General features: G+C 40.9%; 1 protein-coding gene across 1 annotated transcript in view; it reads left to right on the forward strand.

The window, feature by feature from the left end:
- The window catches only part of RYR2 (ryanodine receptor 2), an 830,495-nt gene that overhangs the window by 218,123 nt on the left and 585,063 nt on the right, over positions 1 to 27,309 (forward strand). The window contains exon 2 of the mRNA XM_090044772.1: positions 17,060 to 17,179. Coding sequence (XP_089900898.1) covers positions 17,060 to 17,179 — 120 coding nt within the window. The remainder of the gene's footprint in view (positions 1 to 17,059; positions 17,180 to 27,309) is intronic.

Here is a 27,309-nt window from a genome sequence, read left to right on the forward strand (position 1 = left end):
CCAGAAAAAAGAATGTATTTTAAAAGAGTATCATAGAATCATATAAAATTATGTTTGGAAGCACCTCAGGAGGGCATCTAAATATTTTGTACATCTCCCATATTCACTTTAATACTGCTTGTACTAATAATAAGCTCAAAACATTTTGCTTTGTTCTTTCTCCACATTTTACCTATATTCATATCAAACTTTTTCTTAATTAGGGATATGGGTTTTAAGATGACTGACTTTTTTAGTATGGAAAGTTGTGGGCACATAATTGGCAACACAGATATATTAGCATTTAAATTAACATTCAGTTGCTTTAACATGAGAGCATGGTATGTCTGAATGAAGCAGTTTTGTCCACAGCAAATTGTCTTGCAGAGATGGAGCCTTTCCTTAAATGTTCTGTTGATGGATCAATTTTGTGTAAATCTATATGTCCATCCAATTTGTAATAAAAACTGATTTTCAATATAATGTAGTTGTAAAAAACCTCGGTACATCTATTGGTCAGTTTTTAAAGAGCTATTTGAAGGTATTTATTATCATTTCCATTTTACAGCTGGGGAAGTAGGGACACAGAAAAGGTAAATAATTTGCTCCAGACCAAATCTGAACAAAGTGAATTAAAGGAGATGGCTTCAAACAAGAAAACAGAGATTTAAACTTTTTTCCCTTGAAAAACAGCATTCTCATGCTGTATCTCATGTAGTCTAAGACAAGGTATAGAAAATGACTCTAACAGAGAGGTGGAATAGAAGAGGAGGGGAAGCCAGTAACAGCACCACTGTAGCAGGCCTACAGTCTCCTCAGGCATGATTTCATGCCCTGGTGGCTTGCCTTGGTAACTTCCTTCCCTGGCACCCTAACAACCTCTGTTGCCTTCTGCACCTCATTGTTACCAGTTAAGGCTTGGGTAACAAGAGGAATACTCTAGGCCAGGGATAGGCAATGGCCAGCCCAGGTGCCAGAATGTGGCATGCAAAGGCATTCTGCTCAGTGCACATGTCTCAGTGGGGAAAGGGCTGGGGTTGTGCTGTCATGACAAGGATCAGACCCCTTGTGGCTCTACCATCTACCCCGGCACCATAAGTGGCGATAGAAAATATAATTGGGGGGGCTGGGTGGTGTGGGGCACACCCTCCTAACCCCTGACCTTCCCTCCCACAGGGCCATTGTGGGGGGCTGGTGCATGCTAGTGCTGTGTGTGCAGTGGGGGCGCTGGGCATGGCACTATGGTAGCAGGTTGTTGGCCAGTGTAAAATTAGTTTGAGGGGGCTAGGCTATGCCTGGTACATCACCATCGTATAAGTTGAGGTTGCAGGTCTTTTTGGCATTCTGCCCAAAAACGTTGCTGATCCCTACTTTAGGCTCCCTTCAGTGGTCCTCACAGAGTCCTTGGATGTCCTTGGGGCCTTCAGCAGCCCCTACTCAACATTTTGCCCCAGGCATACTCCACCGTGTTGTCCCGTTTCAGAGAGTTCTCAGAAGCCTCCCCAACATTCCTCCAGATGCCCTGTCCCTCATTTTAATAGAGTATAACTTTATAAATCTGGCACTCAAAATTCTGGAACTCTCAAAAATTCAGCACTGCAGGCAGGTGGTGTTGGCTGCTCTCGGGGGTGGAGCAGGGAGCAAAGCAGAGGGAACTGTAAGTGGGTGCAGGGCAGTGGGTAGGGTGGCACAGCTCTTGCTGCTGTGGGCATCCTGGGAGGACTGTGGGCAGGGGGGCTGCACTGGTCTCTTCCTGAGGGGTGCATACCTCTGGATCTGTGTTCTGGGCAAATGCTGGCTGCTACCCACTCCAAGTGCCAGGAAGAGCCCAGTGCCACCACCAGCTCCAGCTGCTCTTATCCAGTGTCCAGATCTGGGGGCACACGTCCCCTGGGAAGAGCCTGGTGCAGCTCCCCAGCCTGAAGCCCTCCCAGAGTAGCAGCAAAAGCCTTACCCCCCCGCACCCACTTATAATTCCTTCCACTTTGCTCCCTGCTGCAGCCCTGGGAGCAGCTGATGCCACCTGTTTACAGCCACTGGGCTGTGCTGTGCCCCTCCCCCTGCCCCTTCCCTCGTCCCAGCCTCACTCATTAAAAAATTCAGAATTTTCAAATTTCTGGCAGGTGCTAGGTCCCAAGAATGCCAGATTTATGAAGTTATACTGTAATAAACAAAACCTCCCATAACAAAACCCAGTTTTCTAAAACAGCACTGTTCTTCCAGGATGTCTTCTACCCTGTACATAAACTCAAAGTAGCCTCAATAATGCTAGATTCAGTCTTTGGTGCTACAGTCCACTTCAGTCATTGGCAATGCATCATGGGGGGGGCTGAGGCGAGCACATGCCCCCCAGATTTCTGTACCAATGATGGGGCATGGGGCTGTAGTCCATCCAGAGTCAGGGCCCAGTAGTAATGAGGGCAGTGGCAGTGGTGCAATTTCTGCATGGATGGTGGGGCTGCAGTCTGGTCAGAGTCAGCGCTCAGCAGCAGCAGAGGCAGTGGCAGCATGGAGTTGTGCGCCTCCACGATTTACACTTATGTGTCGCCTCTAACTACAGTCCTCTCAGGAGGTCCTTTGTGGCCAAAACCAAACTGCCCTCCATCCATTTTAGCTAACAGGCAAGACAGGGTCATTCTTAGGCTAGGAATAGGCATTCAAAAGCCTGACACTGAATTGATTCAAGCCTTGCAGGTTAGTTTAACCTGGTTAGGCCGAACCAATTTACAACCATACAGACAATCCCTCTGGACTGAGGAAACTCATGCACTTGCCTGCAGTGGCTCAGGCTGGAAGCTGGGGGGTGCTAGAGCAGCCATCCCTGCCCTTCCACAGACCTAAACTGAATGGGGCATGGCCAGGCCTCAGCGGGGCTCTGATTAGGGAGGGGTATGAACCCCAACCCTGCCTGCAGTCCCAGGCTTTTACCTGCTCGCTTCTCAAGGGGCAGGAGCATTGCAGCCCTGCCCCCATTGCAGCCCTGGGCTAGCACTGTGAGGCAAGTGGGGTGTATGCAGTGCACACATCTGTTGATGATACGGAGCTTTTCACCCTCCCTCCATGTTTCTGTATACTGTCTGCAGCAAACTGACAAGCAAACAAGATGAGGGGCAGGGGAGAGCTGATAATAGTGTTTATCACCCTTATGTCAGTATTTATTACCCCTTTAAGAAAACAGAGAGATGTTACCAGCTATCTGTTGATTCAGCACAGACCCAGCATGTGGTCTGCTGGTTAATACACAGACATCTCTCAGCAAGGCACAGGGGAGGGAGGAATTTATGCTTAGCAGAGAGTGGTGAAGGGGAGGGAGGGAAGCAAACAGCTCTTCTCAAACAATGTTTTGAAGGAAGGACATTAAGATTCCTGTTGATTAGCTCCATAAAGCCTGTCTGCCTTTGTCTCTCCCACAGCATGGACTGTAGCCAGCATGTGGTCTGCTAGCTAATGCCAAGTTGTCTGTATAAAGCAGAGGGGTGAGGGGAGAATAATCCTTGCTTAGCAGGGAGATGCCAGGCAGGCGCAGAGGAGAGGGGCCAGTCCTGCTGTGGAGCAGCGAGTCCTGCCCAGCCCAAGAGCATGCCAGGATGCTGAGTGGGTTTGGTTTATCTTAAACCAGCAAGGGGTGTGGGACAGACATTGAATAAATCAGTTTGAGCCAAATCAGTTAACTCTGATATTACATTCAATCAGTTTTTTTCTCAAACCAGGTTCAGCCATTTTCAGACTGGTTAATGTGCACTGAACATCTGTTCTGTTACAGGTTTAAACCAGTTTCTGATCACTTAAACTGGTTTATGTGTAATGTCTGTCCCTGCCTTTCCTCCATCTTCACTCACAGGCTTATAACACCACGTAGCAGCATATGCTATTACTTATACACAACATGATGGTTCTGACAATGTTTTTATACATAAATGTTCTAGGAAATTTCCTAATGAGCACTATATAAACACATTGCAGCTAGTGGCCGATTGAATGCCAGTTAGCTGAGAGATCACACTTCTGTCATAATTAGCAAGTACAAAATTCAACTGTTTTGTCAAGATCTACAGTAGAAGCCAGACTGAAACAAAGATCTAATTCTTAATGTGTTTCTTTGTTTACTACTGTGTTCCTTTGTGGGGGAAAAAATTCTAATTTGGATGGATTGCAAACCTTTTAAACTAAATTATAGGTATTAAGGGTCTGTCAGTCTGTCTAGTGTATGATAAAGTAATTTTGTATAAATACCATGGTGGTGGACATTCCCAAATTACCTAAATTAGATTTTAAAAGTGAAATCCTAGTGCTGTTAAAATCAATGTCAAACTCCAATTAATTGCATCCACAATAAGTAAAGATATTACAGTAGATTCTCTTTCCTTGAATAGAAGATATTCATATTTTGGTTACTTATGTTTTGATATATATAATAATTTAATATTTGTTTGGCTTGGTATGAATGTGATACTGCAATGCTTTTGAACTATGCCATCTATTCAATTTCCAGTCTAATCAATTAACATTTGCTGGGAGCCTGGCACCACCACCTCCCACTGCCACATGCCAGGATTGGGCTCTGGGCACCCAGCATCACCTCCTCCTACCTCCAGTGCACCAGGATTGTGCCCTAGATGCCTGGCACCACTTCCTCCTGGCTCCATGCACTGGGATTGTGCTCCAAGGTCTGGCACCACCCCTTCCCATCCCCGTGAATGAGGATTAGGTCCCAGGGCCTGGCACTACCCTCTCCAGTTCTGTGCTTTGGGTTTGGGAGCCCCATGCAGTGCACACAGCCCAGGCTTCCCATGAATCTGGAATTTGGCAGCAGGGAAGAGATGTCAGTGCTCCTCTGTCCCAAATTTCCAAATCAGTGGGGAGCCCTGCAAGCTGGACGGTGCAGTGCTGCAGGCTGAATTTGGCCCATGGGCCAGGATTTGACCACCCCTATTTTAATAAATAAGCAGTTATTAAGTAATACTTAACATGTTTCTTTCATAAATTGCTGGTATTGGCCATATTAAATTGTTTCTTCTGTGGCATTAATTGGTTGTGTGGGATTTTCTTTTCGTTATTCTCACCAGGCAGTGAAGTGTAAGGATACCATGGAGTGTAAGATGTGATTGAATGGTAGTTGCTGTAACTGGATTTATTTGCCAATGATTCTTAAGAGCTGACAAAAAAGAATGTGTGGAGACACTTGAAGTGCAGTGCCACTTGTTACCTGTTGTTTCTGGTCTGTTTTTTTCATTACTTTTTATTTCTCCCAACTTCACTTACTAGTATTGTCTGCTTATTTGCATAACGTCAGAAGAAATGGGTAGACAAATAATAGGAATTTGCTGTGTTATCCTTAGCAAATGCTGCACTCATTTTTGGGTTTTGTGCACTAATTTATCAGTAAAGGAAAATGGAAACCATATCACAATACATTTGAACTTCATGTGAGAAGATACAGCATGCCTCCATTGCACTGCAATACAAAATTATTTTTAATATCCTCATTTTCTGTAATGCAGAGAGTCAAATTGAAAGACAACAAAAAGCCCAGTTCTTTCCTGAGGGCAGAGATGGATACAACAGATGCAGCTATTAAATGACACTGATACAGGCTGCTACAATACATGATTCTGTATAGAACCAAGTGAAGCAGAGCTGTTCCAGCTTAACCCTGCTTCATGCAGGGGTAAAGCTAGGGTGATTTTAATTCACTTGTATCACTAAAGAATCATGAAGACATAATTTGATCATAACAGTTGCTGTGTGCTCCTGAGTAACAGCTCCCCCTCCTCTTTTAATATGGATTAAATGTATGTTTGTCCATATTCGGAGTTGTGCTGCATTAGTTATCCTGCAAATTGTTTCAGATTTATTATGGATGCAGCTGAGAGGGGAATTTGGCCCATAAATTATTGTTTAACAAAAAATTATGGGAAGGGACGTCAGGAGATTGTTTAGCTCAACTCCTTGCACTGAGGTGGTATCAAGTATATGTGGTCCATAGCTAGCAAACGTTTATCTAATCTGTTTTTTTTTAAGTCAGGCAGGAGGCAGGGTAGATTTACATCGTAGGCTAACTAAATCAGAGATGAATAGCATAAGTTCATTTCATCAGCATCTCATGAAGTGAGCTTGGGCTTATGAAAATTCATGTTAATACATCTTTGATATAGTTAGTCTAAAAGGTACAAATCTCCCCTGCCTTCTGCCTGTTTCTTAATAAAAACTCCAAGGAGTGAGATTCCACAGCTTCTCTACATCGCCTATTCATGTTTTACTTCCCTTTTGGTTAAAGATTTTCCTAATATCCACACTACATATAAAATATATATATATATATATATATATATATATATATATTTTGCTGGGTGCTCACAGCCATCCCAGCATGTGACAGAAGGAGGGGGATGGTGCCAGGCCCCCAGCAAAATAAACGTGTGTGTATGTGTGTGTGTATTCTGGCCAGTGGGCCCAGTCTGGCATGTGGAACAGGCGTGGCCAGGCCCAGATCCTATTGTGCAGTGGGAGGCCAATCTGGTATGTGGGATGCATGCAGCCAGACCCTGATTTGGCAGCATGGCAATGGCCTGGCTGGGCCCCAATCTGATCACATAACAGCAGCTAGGCCCTGATACATCCCCATAGCAACAGCCTTGGTCAATCTGGCCATGTGAGTGTTAGAAATTTGGTGTGGGGAAAGGTGGTGGCAGTGTTAATTTGTGTACTGAGAAACTTATATTTTCATCTGCCTTCTCTTGTCTCAGACCAAACACACCCAATTATTTATGGCTAGGGACAGACATTAAAAAAGCCTGAATTCATTCAATTTTTGCAGGTTAGTATAACCTGACGAGGCTAAATCAGTTTTGTAACTGGACAGACATCCCAGAAATGCAGACATATGCCTGCAGTGGCTCAGGCTAGAAGCTGGGGGGTGCTAGAGCAGCCCTCCCTTCCCTTCCACAATATAGAGCTGAGGGGGATGTGGCCAGGCTCCGGCAGGATGTTATAATTAGCCTAGCAGGGAATTGATAAGTATTTATCTCCCAATTAAGAAAGCAACAGATGGACATTACCAGCTACTTGTTCATTCTGACTGTTGATTCAGCACGACCTTAGCCACCATGTGGTCTACTAGCTAATACACAGACACCTCCTCAGCAAGGCAGAAGGAGGGTGGAATTCCTGCTTAGCAGGGAGTGGTGACTGGGAGGGGGAGCAGCCCACAGTGTCTGGAGCTCCAGCAAGGGAGCAGAGGGGAGGGGCCATCCCTGCTGTGGACCAGACAGACCTGCCCAGCCCAGAGAGCGTGCTAGGATGCTGGGGGTGTCTGGTTTATCTTAAACCAAGAAGGGGTCTAGGACAGACATTGCATAAACCAGTTTGAGCCAAATCAGTCAAGTCTGGTACTACTTTCAACCAGGTTTATCTCAAACCAGTTTTGGCCATTCTCAAACAGGTTTATGTGCACTAAATATCTATTCTGTTACAGGTTTAAACTAGTTTCTGATCACTTTAAGTGGTTTTTGTATAATGTCTGTCCCTAGCCTATAGGCCATGCTTTCTAAACATCTCATCATTCTTGTTACTCTCCTTTGGACTTTTCCAAAGTTGTCTTAATTTTGTGATAACCTATAGGCTGTAGGGCTATGCGAAATTTTGCTGAGCGTTTTGTTTCGAAGCTGTTTTGACAAGTTTCGAGCTTAAAACAGCGAAATCAAAACAAAATTAAAAAGCTTCAAAGCAGCTTCAAAATGAAATGAGGGCACTTGAAACATTTCAAGTTTCAAAGCAGCTCAGTGGCAGAAAGCAGGGGAGAGCAAGTGCTGTGCTCCAAGTGGCTCTGCCAGCTCCATGGAGCTCAGCCCGGTGGCGGGAGATGGAGCACAGCCCTGGCTCTCCCCCACTTCCTCCAACCAGGGCTGAACTCTGACCAGCTCTGCCAGCCCCATGGAGCTCATTCTGCCCTCCCAGCCTGCCTGACTCCTCTTGGAGGTGCTGAATCTGCATGCCAGATGACAGGAGGCTGCTGCTGTCAGTTTTCCTTTGAATAGTTTAAGGTGCAGTTTCCCAGAAACCTCTGCATCTATCTCGTTGAAACTTGGCAGACTTCATGCCCTCAGAAGGGGCTACTATCTCTGCAATTTGCATCTGAATCAGGCAATAAATGACAATGTTTTAGGCATTTTCATGTTTCCCCATTATAGCCTATGGGCGAAACACATTGAAACAGTGGAACAGTTTCAATGAAATGAATTTGGAGCAGTGCCTTGAAATGAAAAAAAAGATGAAATGAAACTCTGTCCCTTCAAAATGGTGAAACGGACGTCGAGACGAAACGGCACCGTTTCACACAGCCTTAATAGGCTGCTTGCAGATGTAGGGGAAAAAAATAAAAATAGTGCTTTACTTTAAACTCGGCACGCTCCACCGCTGAGCCCAGCACATGCCCAGAAGAGGCATTGCATTAGCTGGACCTGGCTTTCCCATCCTCTGTATAGGTCAGGTGTTTTAGTGGGGCTTTTTTGGCACTTTTATCTAATAGCTGATTGAATCCGTTTTAGATAAAAGTGCCGAAAGCCCTGCTGAAGCACCTGATCTATACAGATACTGCAGAGCCAGGTCAAAGTAACACACTGCTACTTCCAGTAAAGGGTCTCCGCCCCTGGTCTGTCAGTGCCCTTAGTGTTCAAAAGTGGTTATTTTAAAAGGTATCACAGCTGAGACCTCACCTGTGCTGAATAAGCTCTAACAATACTCCAGTTAATACATTCCAACATTAGAAACATAGTTTGCATCATACTGTTCCCTCAATTCGTGATTAAATTGCAAATCTGCAATTTGAGATCCACTGTTACTCCCAGATATACTCTGCTTTATTGTTGCCTAGCTAGATGTTATTCATTTTGCTCTTATGCATGTGATTTCCCTCTCAAGTACAGTGCTTTACACTTGATTTCAGGCCCTCTCTTTAATGTGTCAAGCTGATTTTGAATATTGATTTTGACCTTCAAAATATATGTGCCCCTCTGAGGTTGGCATCATCTATACAGTTTAAAGTGAACTCTGTGTTCAGTCCTTTAAATCCTTAATTAAAATACTGTAAGAACTGGGCCCAGGACAAAAGTCTGTGGGATCTCAATTGAGCTATCCTTCTGGTTTACCGGAAATTATCATGAATAAAAACACCTTTTTGAGTGCTGCTTTAACTAATTTACATCCACCTGACGGTGATGGCATCTGGAGCTTGCTTATTGAGAAAGTTTTCTTAAGTAGAGACTCTAGCTGTTCTGCATAAATATTACTTAGTATTGTGATCCTGTGGTCTTTCACAAGGTAAGTCCAGCTGCACTGGGACGGTGGGAATCCAATAAGTACTAGAATGTGGTGGGAAATATTGCTACCAAGTCGATCAGCATTGCTGTGTTCACTGACTCCCTGCTGACCTACTGCCTCATGTTGCTCACAATGGACATTGTGCTATGGATTTGTTGTGGATCTGTGTATTACCTCTTGTGGTCTCCACTGCACATGATAACCCTCATTTCTTGTCCTGCACTGGGCTGCTGTGTTCCTCTTCAGTGTGGGCTGCATATTAGCTATCAGAGAAGTGTTCACTAAATGTTCCTTCCCTACCTCAATGGGTTGTCATGAGACTTAATTATTTGCTATATGTAATGCATGCAAATATATGGGTGAAAGGCAATATGTAGGGCATGTTATTTATTATGAAGTATGCAACATATCTAGATGGATCAGTGACTGACATTGTGTTTGTATAAGTACAAATCAATACAGCTGATAAGTAACTGTCAATGTGTCTAGTAACCTGTGTCATATCTAAGAGCTATGAGGGGAATGGCAGAACTTCTAAATGGTGAGAAAGAAAAGGGGAAAGTGTAATGCAAAAAGAATGTATTGAACGTTCAAAATTCAATACATAGCAATGTGCACAGTGCGGTTGTGCTGGTTTCCACACCACAGCTCCATCCATGCCTGAAAGAAATAGTGGGGTTGGAATGTGTATGTCTATTGAGTGAGCCCATTGAGCAAAGACCTGTGGGAATTCAGTCAGCCAGCTGTAATCCTTTTAAAAGAAGTGACATACTGCAGAGGGTAAGGATTAGTCAAGTCTGACTACTCGCGTAGAGAGTCAATGTTCAGGGCCTTAAAGGGCCAAAGACGGATACTATGATTATTTTAAAGAAATCATTCATGCTCAGCTGTGACTTAATATTGAACAATAATAGAAATACTGCTCATGGAAGAAGATAGCTAGTCAATGCCCTGATGATAAAGGATCACATGCCAACATCTATATGCGAGTGATCAGCCACACTTTACTTGAATGAATTGTACACATTTGATGTAATCGGGAGAGATTACATTGGTGCACGCAGTTAAATCATTCTGAGGACTGCAGAAGAAGGAAAGACTTGTTAAAGGCCAGTCCTGACTGGATGCTTTAATACTCTGCTATTCACAGCAATCCCATGCTCCCCTCTTATCAATCTGGCTTTCCAGTGTGTGGCTTTGGTTATGTAGTTAGCCATGTCCTCTGATAAGTAACCAGCAATATTTTGTTTTTAGACTACTTTCTAGCAGTGACTGTCTTTTCTTTCCTGAATCATTCAGTTACCTTAGTAGTTCTGCCAACTATAAACATTTGATGAAAATAATTAAGTAGGCTGTAATGAAGAGAGAGATTTTACATTAAGATCCTATTACCTGTTGCTATTTGCACTACAGAAAATTACTTTGTTGGGTTCAAGAGTTTAAAAACAAATAAAATGACTTTGTGGTAAATACAACATCATAGTGTGTTTTTTTTCAAAGCAATGCATATTGAGAAGCACAAGTTTATTTTAATTAAGGCACTGTAAAATCATAAATTATTTTAGAATTCAAGAAGTTACTGGAAGACCAAAGAGTGCTGTTCAGAGTATTATGAAGTAGAATATCTTTGGGAAGAGACATTTTCATTTTAAATATTGGTTGAAACTTGGCAAACATTCAAGGTCTAGTCTAGCTTAATAAATTACTCACAATTGCACCATGCTCATTAGACTAAGATAATATGACACCAATATAGATTGATCCCATATTGCTTCTTACTGGGCATGCAACTTCATTAATATGTTTTGGGGAGAGGGTTGTTATATGGTTAGGTTGTGGCATACTGGACACCTCAGTTTAATTCCTGTAGTTCACAGAGAAGCCTGTGGTCATAACTAACTTACCCTGCTTTGCCTCAGTTTTTCCCATATATGTAAAATAGGTGTAACAAAACTTCTGTCCTCCTCCTCAGAAGTGTTGTGCGAGTGAATATATATGAACCATTGGTGAAGGTGCTAAGTTAGTCTCTAATCACCCAGGCAGAAGGTATGGCAAGATGGTATTTTAGAGACTAACTAGTTCAGAGAGCTATTAGCGGTCGTTGGCAGCAAACCTACTTTGTCAGACTGCTTCATCAGATTAATGGTTGGTGTGCTCTCATGTTACAGTGATAAGGGCCAACCATTTAAATCTGTTAAATAAATGTGCTGCTTCTCTGATATGATTTATCTCTGCTTGGGGTATGTAAAATTATGTTTGAAACCAGGCCTTACTTTACTGCTTGCCCTTCAGATCTGATAATGAGCTGCACTTCAGCTTGCTATGAAAGATGTAACCACCTTACTTGCACTCATTCTCCATTGGCATCCTCTTTCCCCTATACCAAAAATAAGGAAAAAGACATAAGAAAGCAATAGTCTTTGATGTGGCAACACTAGCAAAGCCTATGGCTTAGCTGTGGTCAAGCGCTGTAATAAAAATAGTATTCTTTCTAGGTTTCCAACTCTGCGGGAAATGGGTAGACTTCTTCAGGTTGGCAGCTGTGTACAAAATGGTGATTGTACAAGTAAAACAAGAATAAGAGAAAAAATGGCCATAAGAATATTATCTGAGGTTGGGTGTGTCTGCTGCTTCTGTCATGGCCTCTTTAAGGCCTTTCCTGATATTTTTAAATTGCCTTTCAACTTGATGGAGGTTGGGATGTCATCTCTGGAAAAACAGAATAGGTATTTCAGTAATTTGTTATAGAAGTGGATTCTATTTTCTCAAGAGATTATAGCCATATGAAAGGTATGTTAATGCTTATTTTGTGGAAATGTGCTATATGCACGCTGCTGTTTTCTGCACATGCATAATATTAAGCAAGTATAATAGCTGTGACCAAAAAAACTAGATAGATATTTAACATCTATGAACATTTGCCCAATATGTACTTTGTTGAGGAGTTTGGCCCTAACTGTTTCAAAACTGATTAAGATTCTAGTAAGAGACAATCTTCAATTTTTAAATAAATTCCTATTTGTATTTGGCTTCACTGAATCATAGATATTTGCAGCTTCCTTTTTATCTTGCTCTTATAAAATCTTAATATTTATATTTGTAAAAAAATACTTAATCTTGACCTTTTTACTTTTGAAGGACATTGCTAAGCAACACTTGTTATGGAAAAGCAGCAACAATCAGCTTAGTTCTCAATCTAAAGCAAGTGAAGCAAAGTCCAGGAGTTCAACTGAAGAACACAATTCTTGTCCCAGCTCTGCTTAGCTGATCTCAATTATGAAATTCTGACAGGAGAGAAGAATTTTAATCTGGGGGCAGTTTCTTTCCTAGAGGATAGAGGGATTGTGGAGAAAGATGGTATTTGATGACTCTGGACCATTGGCCAGAAAACATTTGGGATGCTGGAATTCTTATAGTTATTAATTCAGGTGTTCTTGTCAGCTATTACAGCCTGCACCAGAGGACTTTAAAGTGGCAAATCAGGAGGGTAACATAGATGTGATTAGGAGAAGGAATATCTAATAAGATATGATTGCTTAACTTTTGAAGGATACAGTTATAGTCATCTGAGACATAAGGTACTTTTACCAGTTTTAATCTGACAGGTGACTGACAGATAAAATGATGATGACACAAAACCTCATATACATAACAGATAGGTTGTAAAAGTGCTCAGAAAGTAATAGAGGATAAAGAATGAGTTTGGGAAATTGCCTAATTAAAGATTTAAGAATATTAAAAAAAAATGGGTTCCCATTGAATAGTAAGGATAAAGCATACAGCAGCTTTCCTTACATGAGAGCAAATTGTAAAGTAAAGGTCTTTTCGCAGGTGACTTCATCACTACCACCATAAAGGGAGGGGTGGGTGTATTTTTGGCATAGGAACATATTAATCAGAGAGCAGATCTTAACCTGAAGATAGGCACTGTTGACATACTTAGATAATGTTTTAAAGTCTAGAAATACAGTAGAATTATTTTCTTTAATCCAGGTCCATGGTGCAGGGGAGGTGCAGATATGTACAATTCCTTTAAACATAAACCAGTGCAGAATGTTAGGCTTAGTTACGCATTATACTTTAAACTTCTCAAATGTTGATTGGTATTAGTGTTGGCTCAATTTTAGAGCAGTTGCGTGTTTGGGCTAAAAACTTTCTCTGATGTTTCAGACCTGCAGAGCTGTGACTTGCCACTAGAGGTCTGGTGAGCAGGGTCCTGACTAGGAACTACAGCTCTGAGTTTCCACTAGAAGGGTGGCGAGCCAGGGCAGGCTCCTATCTGAGCTCTAGGTGTGGGTGGTTGGAGAGATGGGTTGGTGGGACAGGAACATGGAAGGGGGAGTTTAATGATGGGGAGTGGGTAATGAAATGGGAGGTGGAGAGGCAAGGGTTGGGAATGATGGCCGGGTGGTGAAATGAAAGAAGTCAGCCACTGAAGCCACAAAGGTATAAAGTAAAAAGAAGTTAAAAAAAGAGTAAAAAAGAAGTAAATTAAATCCTCATGTTTTAATAAACTGGGATTGAGTAACCTTAGCTCATGGGGACACTGTCCCTGCCCTGGGAGGGAAGCCCCAGCTCACAGGGACCCCGGTGTGGCCCCCTAACCTTCCCTCCCAGATTGGTTTGTACCCCTGTGACCTGCCCCAGCAGGTCATGGCGGGGGCGGGGCAAGGGGATGGAGCGTTGGTTTGGTTCTAGTGCCACCTCCTGGACAGTAGAGTTCAGGGGGTGGAAAGTTGTCCGCACAGAACAGGATGGTAGGAAGAGGGGGCAGTGCTTCTTGGGATGCTGGAAGACTGAAACTCAGGCAGCTTGTCTGTGGGGAGTGGTCACACATTCATGGAACACAAGCTGGGTAACATGGATTAGAGAGAAACCTGCCCTGGAGTGGCATAACTTTAAAACACAAAGTGAGTTCTTAAAAGTAGTATACACGTCTTAATATGTGGAAAATCCAGGGGTTAAGAGCTCCCTGAGCTGCCTAGAATGTGTGTGTTACAAGGTCCACTGAATTCTCTAATGGAGTGAGTGCAGAAGAATGAGAAGTCACTCTGAACTGGGTAGTATAATTAACTAAATCTGACTTTGATTTATTCTGACAAAGACACTGCCCTTTTTTTTACCGTTTGTGTGTTTTATCAAATCATCCTTGCCAATTAAAATGAAAGGCTCAGCAGTGCTGGGATGGCATAGCATCTCCTAAAAGAAACTTAATGAATATCTATGTAAAAATGAAAACAAACTCTTGCAAAACATATTTATCTTTCACAGTTCAGCTTTAGCAAAAATTTCCTGGCAACCTAGAGAGTGCAAGTGATGGTGGGTATTAGAAACTGATTAATGAATATTTGGATCTTATTATGCTTTACGTTTCCGCTACTAAGTTAATATGGCAGGATATGTGTTGTATGTTATAGGGCTGCAAAATCAGAGAAAATTTGTAAAACATATACTGCTTGTGTGTAGGGGAAAGTTTACTATGTCATGTAACTAACTACATCTATTCCCCACCAAACATACGTATGAGTCATATGGCACTAATGAAGGTATGACAAAACTGAAGCAAAAGGACTCTAGAAATGATGTGTTCTATTTGGTTTTTTATCTTTTTTCAGGCTGAAACAACTTCAAGTTTGTTCCCCTTGGCAAATATTTACAATGACCGTACACATAACACATCCCGTATTTTCTCATATCAGTGTACAAAGCAAGCTAGAGGAGACTGAGGGCCAGAGATAGCCCATAAGTCAGTGGTGGACTTGGGAAGAGAACATAGATCTCCCATTATCTCCTCTTTTGGGCCACAGTAATGTCATACTCTGTGACATCCATTGGTAGGATCATAGATTGTTACAGAGAGTGGGAGGGCACTGATAATATCATCTTGGCAACTGTGATTAGCTTTTCTTTCAGAGGAGAAATAGAAGTCTTCCGGTTCTAATCTGATACCAACTCAAATGAACCTTAAAAATAATTTTTATTTTAATCTTTTATAAAATGAAGGTTTTACTGGAATATATTGTTGCCTCTACAGAAAAAGCAGCTCGCAAGTAATGAAAAGGGCCCATTTTCATAAATATCGGTTGTAGAGTACAGAGAAGAAAGGTCCTAACTTTTAGATATTTGACGTCTGAACTGTTTTATGCGTGAAGTTATTTTGTGATCTGTTGGATTTTTTTTTTTTGGTGGAGATAGTGGAGGAAGTTTTTGAGTTCTGTCAGTGTCATGCTGTCACATAAAATGTGTTAGTAACTGGGCCTAGAATTTATAAAGACTAATGCCAAGGGGTTAGATTTTATTGGCTGCACATGTGTCATTGTCTGAAAGAATGAAAGATTTGGAGCAGTGAGAAGAATGTATCAGTATCGCAGATAAGAACATTCTTTTTTCCCCACTCTACTTCTGTTAAAGTTTACTCTTATGCTAATATGAATTAACTTTTTAAAGTAGTATTTAAACTGCATTAAACTTCTGCGGGCACCCTTCTATTCTTAAGTAAAAGGGCTTTAATGCAGTTAAGTTTAATAACTAAAATAAAGTTTACTTAATTTAGCTTAGGTTTAGCACTAAAGTAAACTAGATCTTTTACCTGCTCACCTAAAGTAAATCAAGTTCAACTGAATGCATTCTGAATAAGACAGTTTATAAAGGGTTTTAATGTTGTTGTTTGTGTAATCCCCTTTCAGTTCACACCACTTACGAATTTTGATTAATTTAATTAGCATCCCTATGTAGATAAGATATACAGCATTTTTTTGAAGTTAAAAACTGCTGTGATGCACTCTTTTTATGGTTTCTTTGGCAGCTTGCACACATTTAAAAAAAACAAACTGCACTTTACTGGAGGAAGCAGCTCATTAGTTTAGCCTGGTTCCACAGTGTCTCCATAAGGTGCTTCAGTGGGGCTTTTGGGCACTTCTATTCAATAGCTGATTCAATCAGCTATTAGATAAAAGCGGCAAAAAAAGCCCCACTGAAGCACCCAGTCCTAAAGTGCTATCTCTTCTGAACATGTGCTGGTCTTGGAATGGGAGCGCGTGGAGTTTAAAGCGTCTGGTTTGTTTGTTTTTTAAACTTCTGAAAGCATTGTTGTGTAGTTTCTTATGTGCTTGTGCTTCCGACTGCATCAACAACATACATTTTTCTTATGGTACATTTTCTGTGCCTGATATAAACCTAACCTCTTCATAATCATCTCTATTTAAATTATTATAGGACAGTTGTCATTTTGCTTCATAAATCTGATTTACCAAAGTGTTCAGGTTTAAATATACATTATCTTGGTTGTAGTATAGTTCTTGCAATATTGCTAGAACATTAGATTATTACTGCAATACCATGTCATTACTGAGTCGTCAGTCCTATAAAGGGAGCCATCCACTTCAGAGACAGATTCCTTTGGAGGATCTACTTTTTAAAGTCAATAGCAACTTTTCTTTCATTACATTTGTGGGAAGACTGGAGCCTCTAATCAATTTGGTTCTTTGTTTTGGATCAGTTTTAAATATTAATGCTTGATACTTGATTCAATGGCGTACAAAATCAACCAACAAATGAATACAAGCATACACCCAAGTACGTTACTGTAATTAGTGGGTGTTGAATCTTCTTAATCTGCATTTCAGAGAATGAAAGCTATGCTGGCATTTACCTGCTGTTGCTCTTTATGCATGATTTCAGCTATGACTTCATAAATGCTTCCCAGAATCCTGTTGGATCAAAACCCTGACCATGTTCCATTTTTGTCTTTGTTGTTTGGTAGGACGATGAAGTGGTTCTGCAGTGCACTGCAACTGTTCACAAGGAACAACAGAAACTGTGTCTTGCTGCAGAAGGATTTGGCAACAGACTCTGTTTTTTGGAATCCACTTCAAATTCTAAGGTATAGCAAGCTGTCTGATACAGTGGTGTTTTAAATTTCATTAATGAGTTTTGGGGATTTTTGTTGGTACAAAATAGCTCATTGTACATCTAGTAAACAAATTATCTAAGGGCATAGACAAATCGCATATATCCCCAAACATCACATTTTAGTTTCTTGCAACATTTAATCATCTTTTTGTCGTGTACAGGCTGGATTACTGAAGTGCACTTTCTTTTGAGCTACCCCTGAATGCCGTCTGGCAGAGGGAGCTCATTTCAAGCATCTGTGCTTTTCTGTTATTTGCCAGTTCACAAATTTGGTGTTGTGTAGTGCAAAGATGCATTTGTTTACTCTGGCTTTAAGGCCACACCAGAAGATATTTATCCTACCAATGATATAAGCAAGATTTGATTTTGGGTTTTTTGCCTTGGTATAATTGTTGCTTTAAATTGAGTTAATGTTCCAAAATAGTACAATTCTAGGTTAAATATTACAGTATTAATTATGATTTATTTATTATTAAATTATTACATTCATGTATTTATTTTATGTATACAAGGTGCTATTACTGAATTATTTACATACCACACAGTTCTTTCTCCCAAAAATCAGATCTCTAAAACAGAAGGGGGTGGGCGTTATTTTAAGCAGGGAAACTGATTTTTCTTTGTTGAAGTAGAAACCTGGAGGAATAGAAACATTGCAACATCACTACAAGGTGGCTTCTGGGCTTCTCCCTCTGTCAGCCTTCAGAAGGGAAAGGGCAGGGTTTGCTATAGTGCTAACTCTCAGACACAGGCACTACAGTCAGGATCTCCTGCAGTTAGCATTAAGCCATGACTGGAAAATCTTTCTTTCTTCATTCTGTCTTTCCAACACAGCACATCTTGTTTTGGGGAATGTGATATGCAAGAAGATATGGCTTAATATAGAATGGCCTTAATTAAAAGATTATCTACTATGATGGTTAGCGCTAAATAACGGCATCCATTTTACGCTTTCATACATATTGGTAGCTCTCCCTAAAATAGAGACATTTCTGAGGGCAGACCTGAGCTTGCTGCTTATAGCATATGTGAACTTGATTAAGTAAGTAGCATCTGTTTTCCTTTTTATAAGTGCATTTGTTTGGATACAATATAAACACATAGCATAGTTATGACTGAATACATACATGTTTATAAAAAATAAATGCTAAATACATAGAAGACATCAGAAAGGTAAGATCTCTACAAAGAAATTAGTTAGGTAGGTCTTTTTTAGCTTGCCAACTTCTATAATGTCGCTATTAATTAAATATATTGGCTTCCATACATTTCAAAGTAATACTTTGTTTTCAGTGCCTCATCATGTTGTATGCATTATTCATCATAATAAAAAATTATTGGAATATTAATGATTCATTATAATAGCAATGATACTGATGAATTCATTCAGGCTCTTCCATTCTAAATGAATCTTTTTAATAATAAAAATGTGTCAGAATGGAAGTAAGTATAGTGCTGGCTGCCTGTCAGGCCAGAAAAGCTAGTCTGTTTTAATGAGTTTATTATCACTCAATAATTTTGGATATTAAACTTCGTCCTCCATCAGTCTGCACACACAGACAGACTTTCGCCTATACATTCTTGCCTTGAAGGAAAACAAAATAAATTTCAAAGTAGTTTTCAGTTCCTCCTCTTTGCTCTGATCTTTTCCTGGTGCCTAATGACTGAGCCAGCATCTATGCTGCTAGTTTTATAAGACCTTCCATAAGAAAGGCAAGACCACTGTTGTTTTAATGTTTGAAGGCTCACAAGCCCTTAGATGAGCTCGGGGTGTGGGGGGGAATGAAGACTTAAGGGAACCGGAAGATCAGTACAAGCCAAGCATAGAAAGAACAAGCGTAAGTGTTTTTTACTGTAACAGTATGGTCCAACTTCTAAGCAGCCAGGGGTCACATTTAATGTAAGATGTAACTTCATTAGAATAAATGATGGGGCAGGGGATGGTATATCCAGACTATCCTTTGAAACATTTTAGCTGTCAAAACACTGGCAATCTCACAATTTGAAGATAAAAGAAGTGCAAGGGTGGCTATAATGAAATCAAGGCTTAAATATCTCCAGTTTCACTTTGTGGGTACTGCTGATATCACATTACTAATTCTCTAGCTGCTTTTAAAAGTTTCAAAGGAAAAAAATTGAGTAGACAAGCATAGATTTCTAATGTAAACAACAGAGAGACACTTTTCAGTCCTTTTTTAAGTGTAAGGAAGTAACAGCAAAGGGGCCAGGCCTTACCTTTGTGGATGATTTTGAAGATGTTTATAGCATTAGAGATAGTAGATTTAATTTTTTTTCAAAATGTTGGCAAAAATGGTCACCATTTTATAATATTTTTTTCCTCATTCTTTTTAGCCAACTGTAGTTCTTGTCAATGGCCATTTGGCTCTATTTCTCTGTATTTGACCTAGAGTGTTATTTTGATGAAAAAAGCTTGCTGATGTAGGAAAATAGTATTATCAGTAAACTTAGCTTTCTTAAGTGAGTCATTTTTCTTAAGATCTAAGTAATGCACACTGCCTAGAAAAGCAAATAAGGTTATCGTTTCGGTAATATCCTTCAAAAATGTTTCTTTCATCTAAAATATAGAATACATATTCCTTCAGCAGTTATTCTGCCTGTCCTAAATATACCTCTGAAAATTATATCAGTCTGGAGGCAAGAATGCGTCTTAGATCAGTATTATGATTGAGTTTTCCTAACTTCTCGACTGTTTGCTAGAAGCATTTTCTTTGTGTCAATAGAAGAGCAGAGAAATCCTCTATACTTATGGCAAAAAACAGTGTTTTCCTCCTGCTGCCAGAAAGTGAACTATCCGACCTTAAATTCACAACATTATGATTTATAGAAGACCTACCATAGATCTTATTTTTAGAGGTTTCTGAAATGTAATAGCTATAATTTTTCTTTCTCTTTTGAGCTCCCTGTATTTTAGACTTATGGAACTAGGACTTTCTGGCTTTGCAAATAGTTGGGATATAAAATAATATTCTTGATTTAAAGATTAGGAAAAAAAACAAACCCTGTCTGTGGAATAATTTAAACAAATCTTTTTCTTGTTCTAGGTATATATATATTTTCTTCTCTCCCTTAGAGCTCTGTGTATTTTGGACTCCTAGAACTAAGACATTCTGGGTTCACCTACACAAGATGCGAACTGCGCAGTAGTTTAACATTGTGCAGTAGCACATGAGACAAAACCCATGCTAATATGCTACTGTGCAGTAGTATTAGGCTGTTGCGCAGTTAGCAGCTGAAAAAAACCCATGCACTGGCACTACTGTGCAGTAGCGCCAGTTAGTGCTCATTGATTTAGTACTTGGTTATCCAAGTACTAAACTAAATGTTCAGTAACTATGGTGCATTAATGAATGTGTAGACATGGCCACTGGCTGCATACTGGCAGATATTGATTAAGATGTTAAAACTTTTAGGACATATGTGTAGCATTATGGCGTATTGTAAAGACTTTACTTGTACTCATTTGGAATGATATTTGTAACCCCACTATGAAGTAATGCATTTATCCTCAAATGTTTACTTATTAATGTTGTGTGATGGGTAAGTGAGTTTTTAACTTTTTCCTTGGTCTGTTTGATTGCATGGGAAGTAGACTTTGGGGACATTGAGTCTGAGCTGTTCTATTCCTTGAGGGTTTTGCCAGTAATTTAATGGAAAGCTGGGTCAGGTGCAGAACTACAGTTGGTTTATAGGCTTCTACTTTATTAACTTTTTACATAGCAGAATTATGACTTGAAGGTGGAAAGTTTTTTGGTTTTGGTTCCTTCACATATCCCAGCTCTGTCCTATTTTTTTCTGTAAAAGACTTTTGAAAATCTTAATTTCTCTGGGAACCCAACAAACAATATTCCATGTGAAATATTTTTTCTCCTTCAATTGTGAATAAAGTAAACAATTTGGACCCTGTGTATTGAGTTAGAGGCCAACTAAAGTGTTTTATTTTTTGACTTAGGCCAGTGAATTGATTCATGGAATCCAACTTTTAATTTCTTCCTTATGTCTAGAATTTTCTGTGTCTGTCTTCCATTTTTGTGTCTTATATGTAGTACTGTGTGAATTCTCAGTATCCAAGGTGTTAAAGAAATTCTTTGACTTCCACTGACAGAAATTGTTTATGCTATAAAGTTTTTTTGATTGATAGGTGCAACGTATGAGTAAACTAAACGACTGAATTTGGACCCTGTCACAGGGACACTGAGGTGTCCTGTGCCTTAAGTAAAGAAGGTGGGCTGCTGTCAATCAGCAGGGCAGCCCCAGGTGCAGGTTGCTATGGCAACCAAGTAGGTCATGTGACCGGAAGGGGGCAGGGCCGGGCCCTGTATAAGCAGCTCAGGCTGGAGCCTGAGAGCAGTTCCCCTCCGGCCACTGCACGAGCAGGAGCTCTGTGGCGGAGAGCTGAGCAGCGGGGCCTACGGTGGCAGTTTGACCGCTGCCATGATGCGAGGGGAGAGGGAGAGCCCTGAGAAAGGTATTGGTGAGAGCCAGCATTGCATGTGGTTTGTGTTATAAGCCGGTGGGCTTTTTGCTTGTGTTGTAGCCACGTGGCTCACGGTTTGTTATGATTACACCAGAGGACCGGGTGAGGCTGTAGGGGTGCGAAGAGGCCTCATGGGAGTGCCCCAGTGGCTTGGGGGGTTCCTGGTGCCCAGCAGGGGTGCAGAGAGTGGTGCCACAGTGGGCACAGCGGACGAGTGACAGGATTCAGAAGGGGGCCAGGCAAGGCTTGGGTCGCCTGAGCCCAATTGGATGGTCGTTATTCGTAGGACTTGGAGAGGGGACAGGTAAGGCTCAGGCTGCCTGAGCCCATCAAAGTAAATACCCAATGCGGATTGCGGGATAGGCCCAAGGATGCCCAGAGAAAGGGGCGCTGGTGGTGGGCTGAGCTCAGGGGGCGCTAGGTAGGGCGCTAGTGGCAGGCCAAGCCCAGGGGCGCCAGAGAAAGCGGGCACTGGTTGTAGACCAGGCCCAGGGGTGCCAGCAGATGGGCGCGAGTGGCAAGCCAAGCCCAGGGGGCGGCAGGTAGAGTACTGGTTACGGGTTCAGTCCAAGGGGGCGCCAGACAGGGCGCAGAAGGTTAAGGACCAGAGAACGTCCGGGAAGAACTGCGAGGCTTGGGGCGTGCTAAAGGGGAGGTAAGGAGGCATGCATAGCCCTTAAGGCAGGGGTGCGCAGAGGCACCCATACGGAATAGGGGTAGTAATATTCATACTGTTCACCAGGGAAAAAGGCAGCCTCCCATCTGAACCAATTATCATCAAAGACATGGCGGGCGAGAACCAGAGGGTGCTGAGTACACCTTAGGTGATGGTAGGGGGCGCTAGGGAGTTCACGGCTGCTCCTAGGCCCCCACCCCCTGACAGACCCCTTGTATATGTATCTCTCTGTATGTGCATGTGTGTATAAATACATTGTATGTCATCAAATGTATACATGTACCTAGGTAGACAAGGTTCTTTGGGTAAATCTGGTATCTTTTATTAAACCAACTGAAATGGACCTAGACATGTACCTACTATACATGTATGTGTGTAGTCAAGGGGTACTACTATTAAGTTAAAGGCCAATTAAAGTATTTTCTTTTTTTATGTATACTGGTTAATTAATGGAATCCAAGTGCTATCTAGTTATTCTGGGGATTTCACCAACAGTATTAACAACAGGAACAATGCTGTCCTTTGTGCTCCATAAATTATTGTAATTCTCTCTGTGACATGTTGCCAAAGTAAATATTCATATTTAATGGCTAGGAGAGCATTTAATCTTATATAAACATCTATAAGACTCATTTAGTGTAATATTTCATTTAGCAATTTAAAGAGAATTCTTAATAAATTCACATGTGCTTTTATGTTGTGTATTAGTTGCATTACTTTACTACTTTATTTAGATATATAGTTGGAGCTGGAGCATACATGAAGGTGTTATATATCTACTGAGTCACTCTGGTCCTCCTGAATGCACATTTCCCATTTTGATACAAGCAAATATCATGTGTTGCAATTGAAATGCAAGTGCTTTACTAATTAAAACACGTACTATTTTCTTATTCTCCATAAATAATAGGCTCAATTCAGCCTTGCTATAAATGGGTGCAAACACTCTGAAAGGCAGATGTAGGTATATTTGGATACCAGATTTGATTTTGACTGTTGAACTTCATTCCTAAAACCAGAACCAAAATTCTTTAAATAGGTGAAAAAACTTAATTGAAAATAATTTATACTTTTAAAAAGTATTTGGAAGTAGAGGATAGTTTTAGGTTACAAGCTATATTTGAGATATTGCTGGACAAACGAACTTCAGAAAACACTAGACATTAGATTAAAATATTTATATAAATCTGACTTGTTATAGTATCTGAATGTCTTTCAATTTTAATGTATTTACTCTGACAGATCTTTTTAAGGCAGGGAACCATGATTGCTCCATTTATACAAAGGGAGACTGGGATACTGAGAAAATGAATAAGTCTGTCTGAAAGGTAAACTTTAAGGCAAGGTAAACTGAAAGGCAAGAATTGTATTTCATGAAAAAGTACTGAGGTTTATATATTTGTTTTCTTCATGCATTGGGAGGAAACCAAGGCCTCTCAAAACTTTTCATGAAAGAACAGAGAAACCCACCTAGTCTGTAGCCTAGGAGTGAAAGTGCTCTTTTGAGATGTTGGAGAATTTAAATTTAAGACGTGATCTCAAGAACACGGAGCTTTTCTTGTATCCTAAGGAGTTCTTTTACTAGTAGGTTCTCAATTTCCCTTCTTGGGGATGTCCTACTTCTGGTGTAAATAATGGAGTATTCAGTAGAGGAAGGGAGGGGAGGGGAGGGGACAGGTGGGGAGGGAGGGCACAACCTGGGATATAGAAGATCCAGGTCTAGATATCTAGATACCCCTATTCCAGGTCAGGCAAAATAGATTCTTCAATTGTCATATTGGGAAACATTTTCTCTCTCTCTCTCTCTCTCTCAACCAGAATTCCATTCTAGATGCAATGAACATTTGGTTAAAACTGATATTTATGCAGAAAGTTTTGGCTATGACAGAGCATTTTACAGTGGAAAATTGTGTAATGAAGAATTTCTGATCAGCTCTAAAACTGAATTATTTGTCCAGAATTGCACAGCAGTCCACCATTGCAAAAATCTCCTGTCTCCCAAGTCCCAAGATCCTAGTAAGCACTGGGCCTTTCTTCCCCTTCCATAAGGTGTAAGAACCTGCTCTTATGAGACTTGCAGCCTAGTTTTGCATCTTGAAGATATCTAGTTAGCTTGAATAAGCTTTACATGAAAATTGGCATTTTGGACTTATCCCTTTCATTCCTGGCTATTTTGTTAATTCACCATTTGTGTGTTGGGCTAGGAACAGACATTCAAAAAGCCTGAGCCTAAATTGATTCAATCTTTGCAGGTTAGTCTAACCTGCCTAGGCTGAACTGGTTTGTAGCCATATAGACATTCCCTCTGGATTGAAGAAATGCAGGCACATGCCTGTAGTGGCTCAGGCTAGAAGCCAGGGGTTCCAGAGCAGCCCTTCCTTCCCTTCCACAGTGCTAAGCTGAGTGGAGGGTATAGCCAGGCCTCAGCAGGATGCTCTGGATAGGGAGGAGTCTCCCCCCCCCCCCAACCCTCTCACTGCTCCTGACTAGTGAGGGAGCCAGCAGGAAGTTGATAACAGCATTTAGCATCCTATCAAGAAAACAAAAGCTTCTCTCATTAGTTCAAGTTCTTAAACAGCCTTTCCCAAGGAAGCAATGGAGGGACATTACCAGCTGAGCTGTTCATTAGCTCCGAAAAGCCCTAAGTGGGCACAGTCCTGTCTGCCTTACACAGACACTTCTCAGCATTAGCTAGCATACCACATGCTGGCTATGGTCTGTGCTGTGGGAGAGGGGAGGGTGGAATCCCTGCTTGAGCATGGAGTGCTGAGGGGGGAGAGGGGCAGCAGGAAGCCAGGCAGACACTGCTGTGTTTGCAGTCTCTGCCCGAGCTTCAGCTAGGGGCTGGGTCAGCCCTGCTCTTGAGCAGCAAGCCCTGCCTAGGGTTGCAAAGCATCTGGGTTCTTGTTTTCTTGTATGCTGGGGGTTCTTGTTTAAGTTAAACCAGGAAGGGGTCTGGGACAGACATTGCATAAACTGGTTTGACCCAAATCAGTTAAGTCTGATACTACATTGAGCAAGGTTTATCTCAAACCAGTTTCAGCTATTATCAAACTGGTTTATGTGCACAGAACTCTGCTCTTTTACAGGTTTAAACCAGTTTTTGATTATTTAAACCAGTTTATGTGTAATGTCTGTCCCTAGCCTTAAAATTTACCCTTGCATTCACTGATGATCTGCCAATGTTTCAAAAATTATCCAGGGCCACTTTTGTTAAGAGGCATAGGATGAACAAAATCTTCTTGGGCTGCTTTCCAGTTCCTAGTTACTGAAATAGAAAATTTTCCATGCAATATTTTTAACTGACAGTACATACTTCATAAAATAACAGGAAAGATTAAAGGAGAAGCCTGGGATAAAGGATCTCCCGCCTTCTGGAGGAGTGTTGCTGTAGAGCCTTAAGTTAGGTGATATTAATTGCTGTGTAATGTACATAAGACCTAAATGCTGAATGTAGAATACATTTAATGCAAAGTGTTCCTTTATTCACCTAAGAAAGATTCAATTTTCTATTGACTTTATATGGCATACCTTTGGTTCTGTTTTTTATTTTAATTTTAACAAACCAGACAAGCTTTTCCTTTCATTTTTTCTCTCCCTACCATTTTAATCTCAGCATTTTTCTTACTTCTGGGATTTTATTTTTCCACTTGTCACTGACAGTAGCTCAGTGAATTCTTGTAGCTTTACTATTTGTATGATTGCAAAGCACTTGCTGATAACTGAAGTAACAGAAAGCAATTATTTCAGATATTTAAATATATATCACATTAGCAGTGTTTTATGTAAACATTTCTAGGACCATTTTTTTTCTTGCATTTGATTATTTGTTTTTACAACTGAGGATTCAGCATGTATATTCTGTATATACCTCTGGGGCCCCTGCCAGCCCAGAGCTGCTCTGTCCTGGCTCAGTGCTGCAGTCCTGGGTACGCATGCAGACACTGTGCCCAGGAGTAGCTGACTCTGGAATAAACTGTGCCAGAGTTTATTTCATTGCCTTAATAACTCGTGTAGATGAACCCCTTAGGAGCAATCTTTACTTCCTTAGCTCATTTGTATTGAACTAATCTATGACTGTATACATACACAGACATTATTGTTATCAGCTAAAATGCACTCATGAATCTTAACAAATAGATTCATGCAAACCATAAACATCTACAATTAGAGCTAAAATAGAGGCTCTGGTGGCTTTCCTTAGTGTTAGTTCTTTTAGTCGCCATATAACCAGTCATAGAAGAGTAGCTTACAAAAAAAACAGCATAGAGAGCACAGTGCTCATCTGTGAGATTTTGCACAATTCGCCTCTGCTGCTTGATGCTGCTTTTTTTTTGATCCAATCCTGTTGCATTCACCAACTTCAGAATGTAGCACCTTACAGTGGGTTTGGGCTCTTAGTTGTACTGGATAATTCACTTTCATGAATATAAAAAGATTGGGATATAGCTAAATGCAGCTTGAAAGAAGTTTATGGACAAAAATTGCTATTTTCAAACATTTGTATGTGTTTGAGGCAGATGATCCAATCAACCTCTTCTAGTATTGTATATGCAGCCATATACCTTTTAGGAAAGGAAGACCAAGACTCAAGCAGCAGTTATGGGGAACTGTCCTAATGTCTTTTCTTCTCTGATGGTCTTAAACTTGAGGAAGCTTGGCTTGTGTCAGCATGGGACAGAAAAAAGTGTGTCTTTAAGGATTGCTTGAGGATCAGCTTGAGGAGGAGGAGAAGGGGTGACATTGACCGGAGAGAAGGATGTAGCATGACCCTACTGGCTCTTGTGGACCCAGCGGGAGAGCTTATAAGCCCATCCTCCCATTATTGTTTCTGAAGCTATGGATCAAAATGCAAATAAAACACAGCTCTTATGCTAGAGAATCTTGATTTGAGATCATGCCTTGAAAATAAGAAATTGATGTAAGAGAG

The sequence above is a fragment of the Crocodylus siamensis genome, chromosome 1 (assembly GCF_052110815.1).
Source record: "Crocodylus siamensis isolate JL-2025a chromosome 1, ASM5211081v1, whole genome shotgun sequence".
In the NCBI taxonomy this organism is placed as follows: domain Eukaryota; kingdom Metazoa; phylum Chordata; order Crocodylia; family Crocodylidae; genus Crocodylus; species Crocodylus siamensis.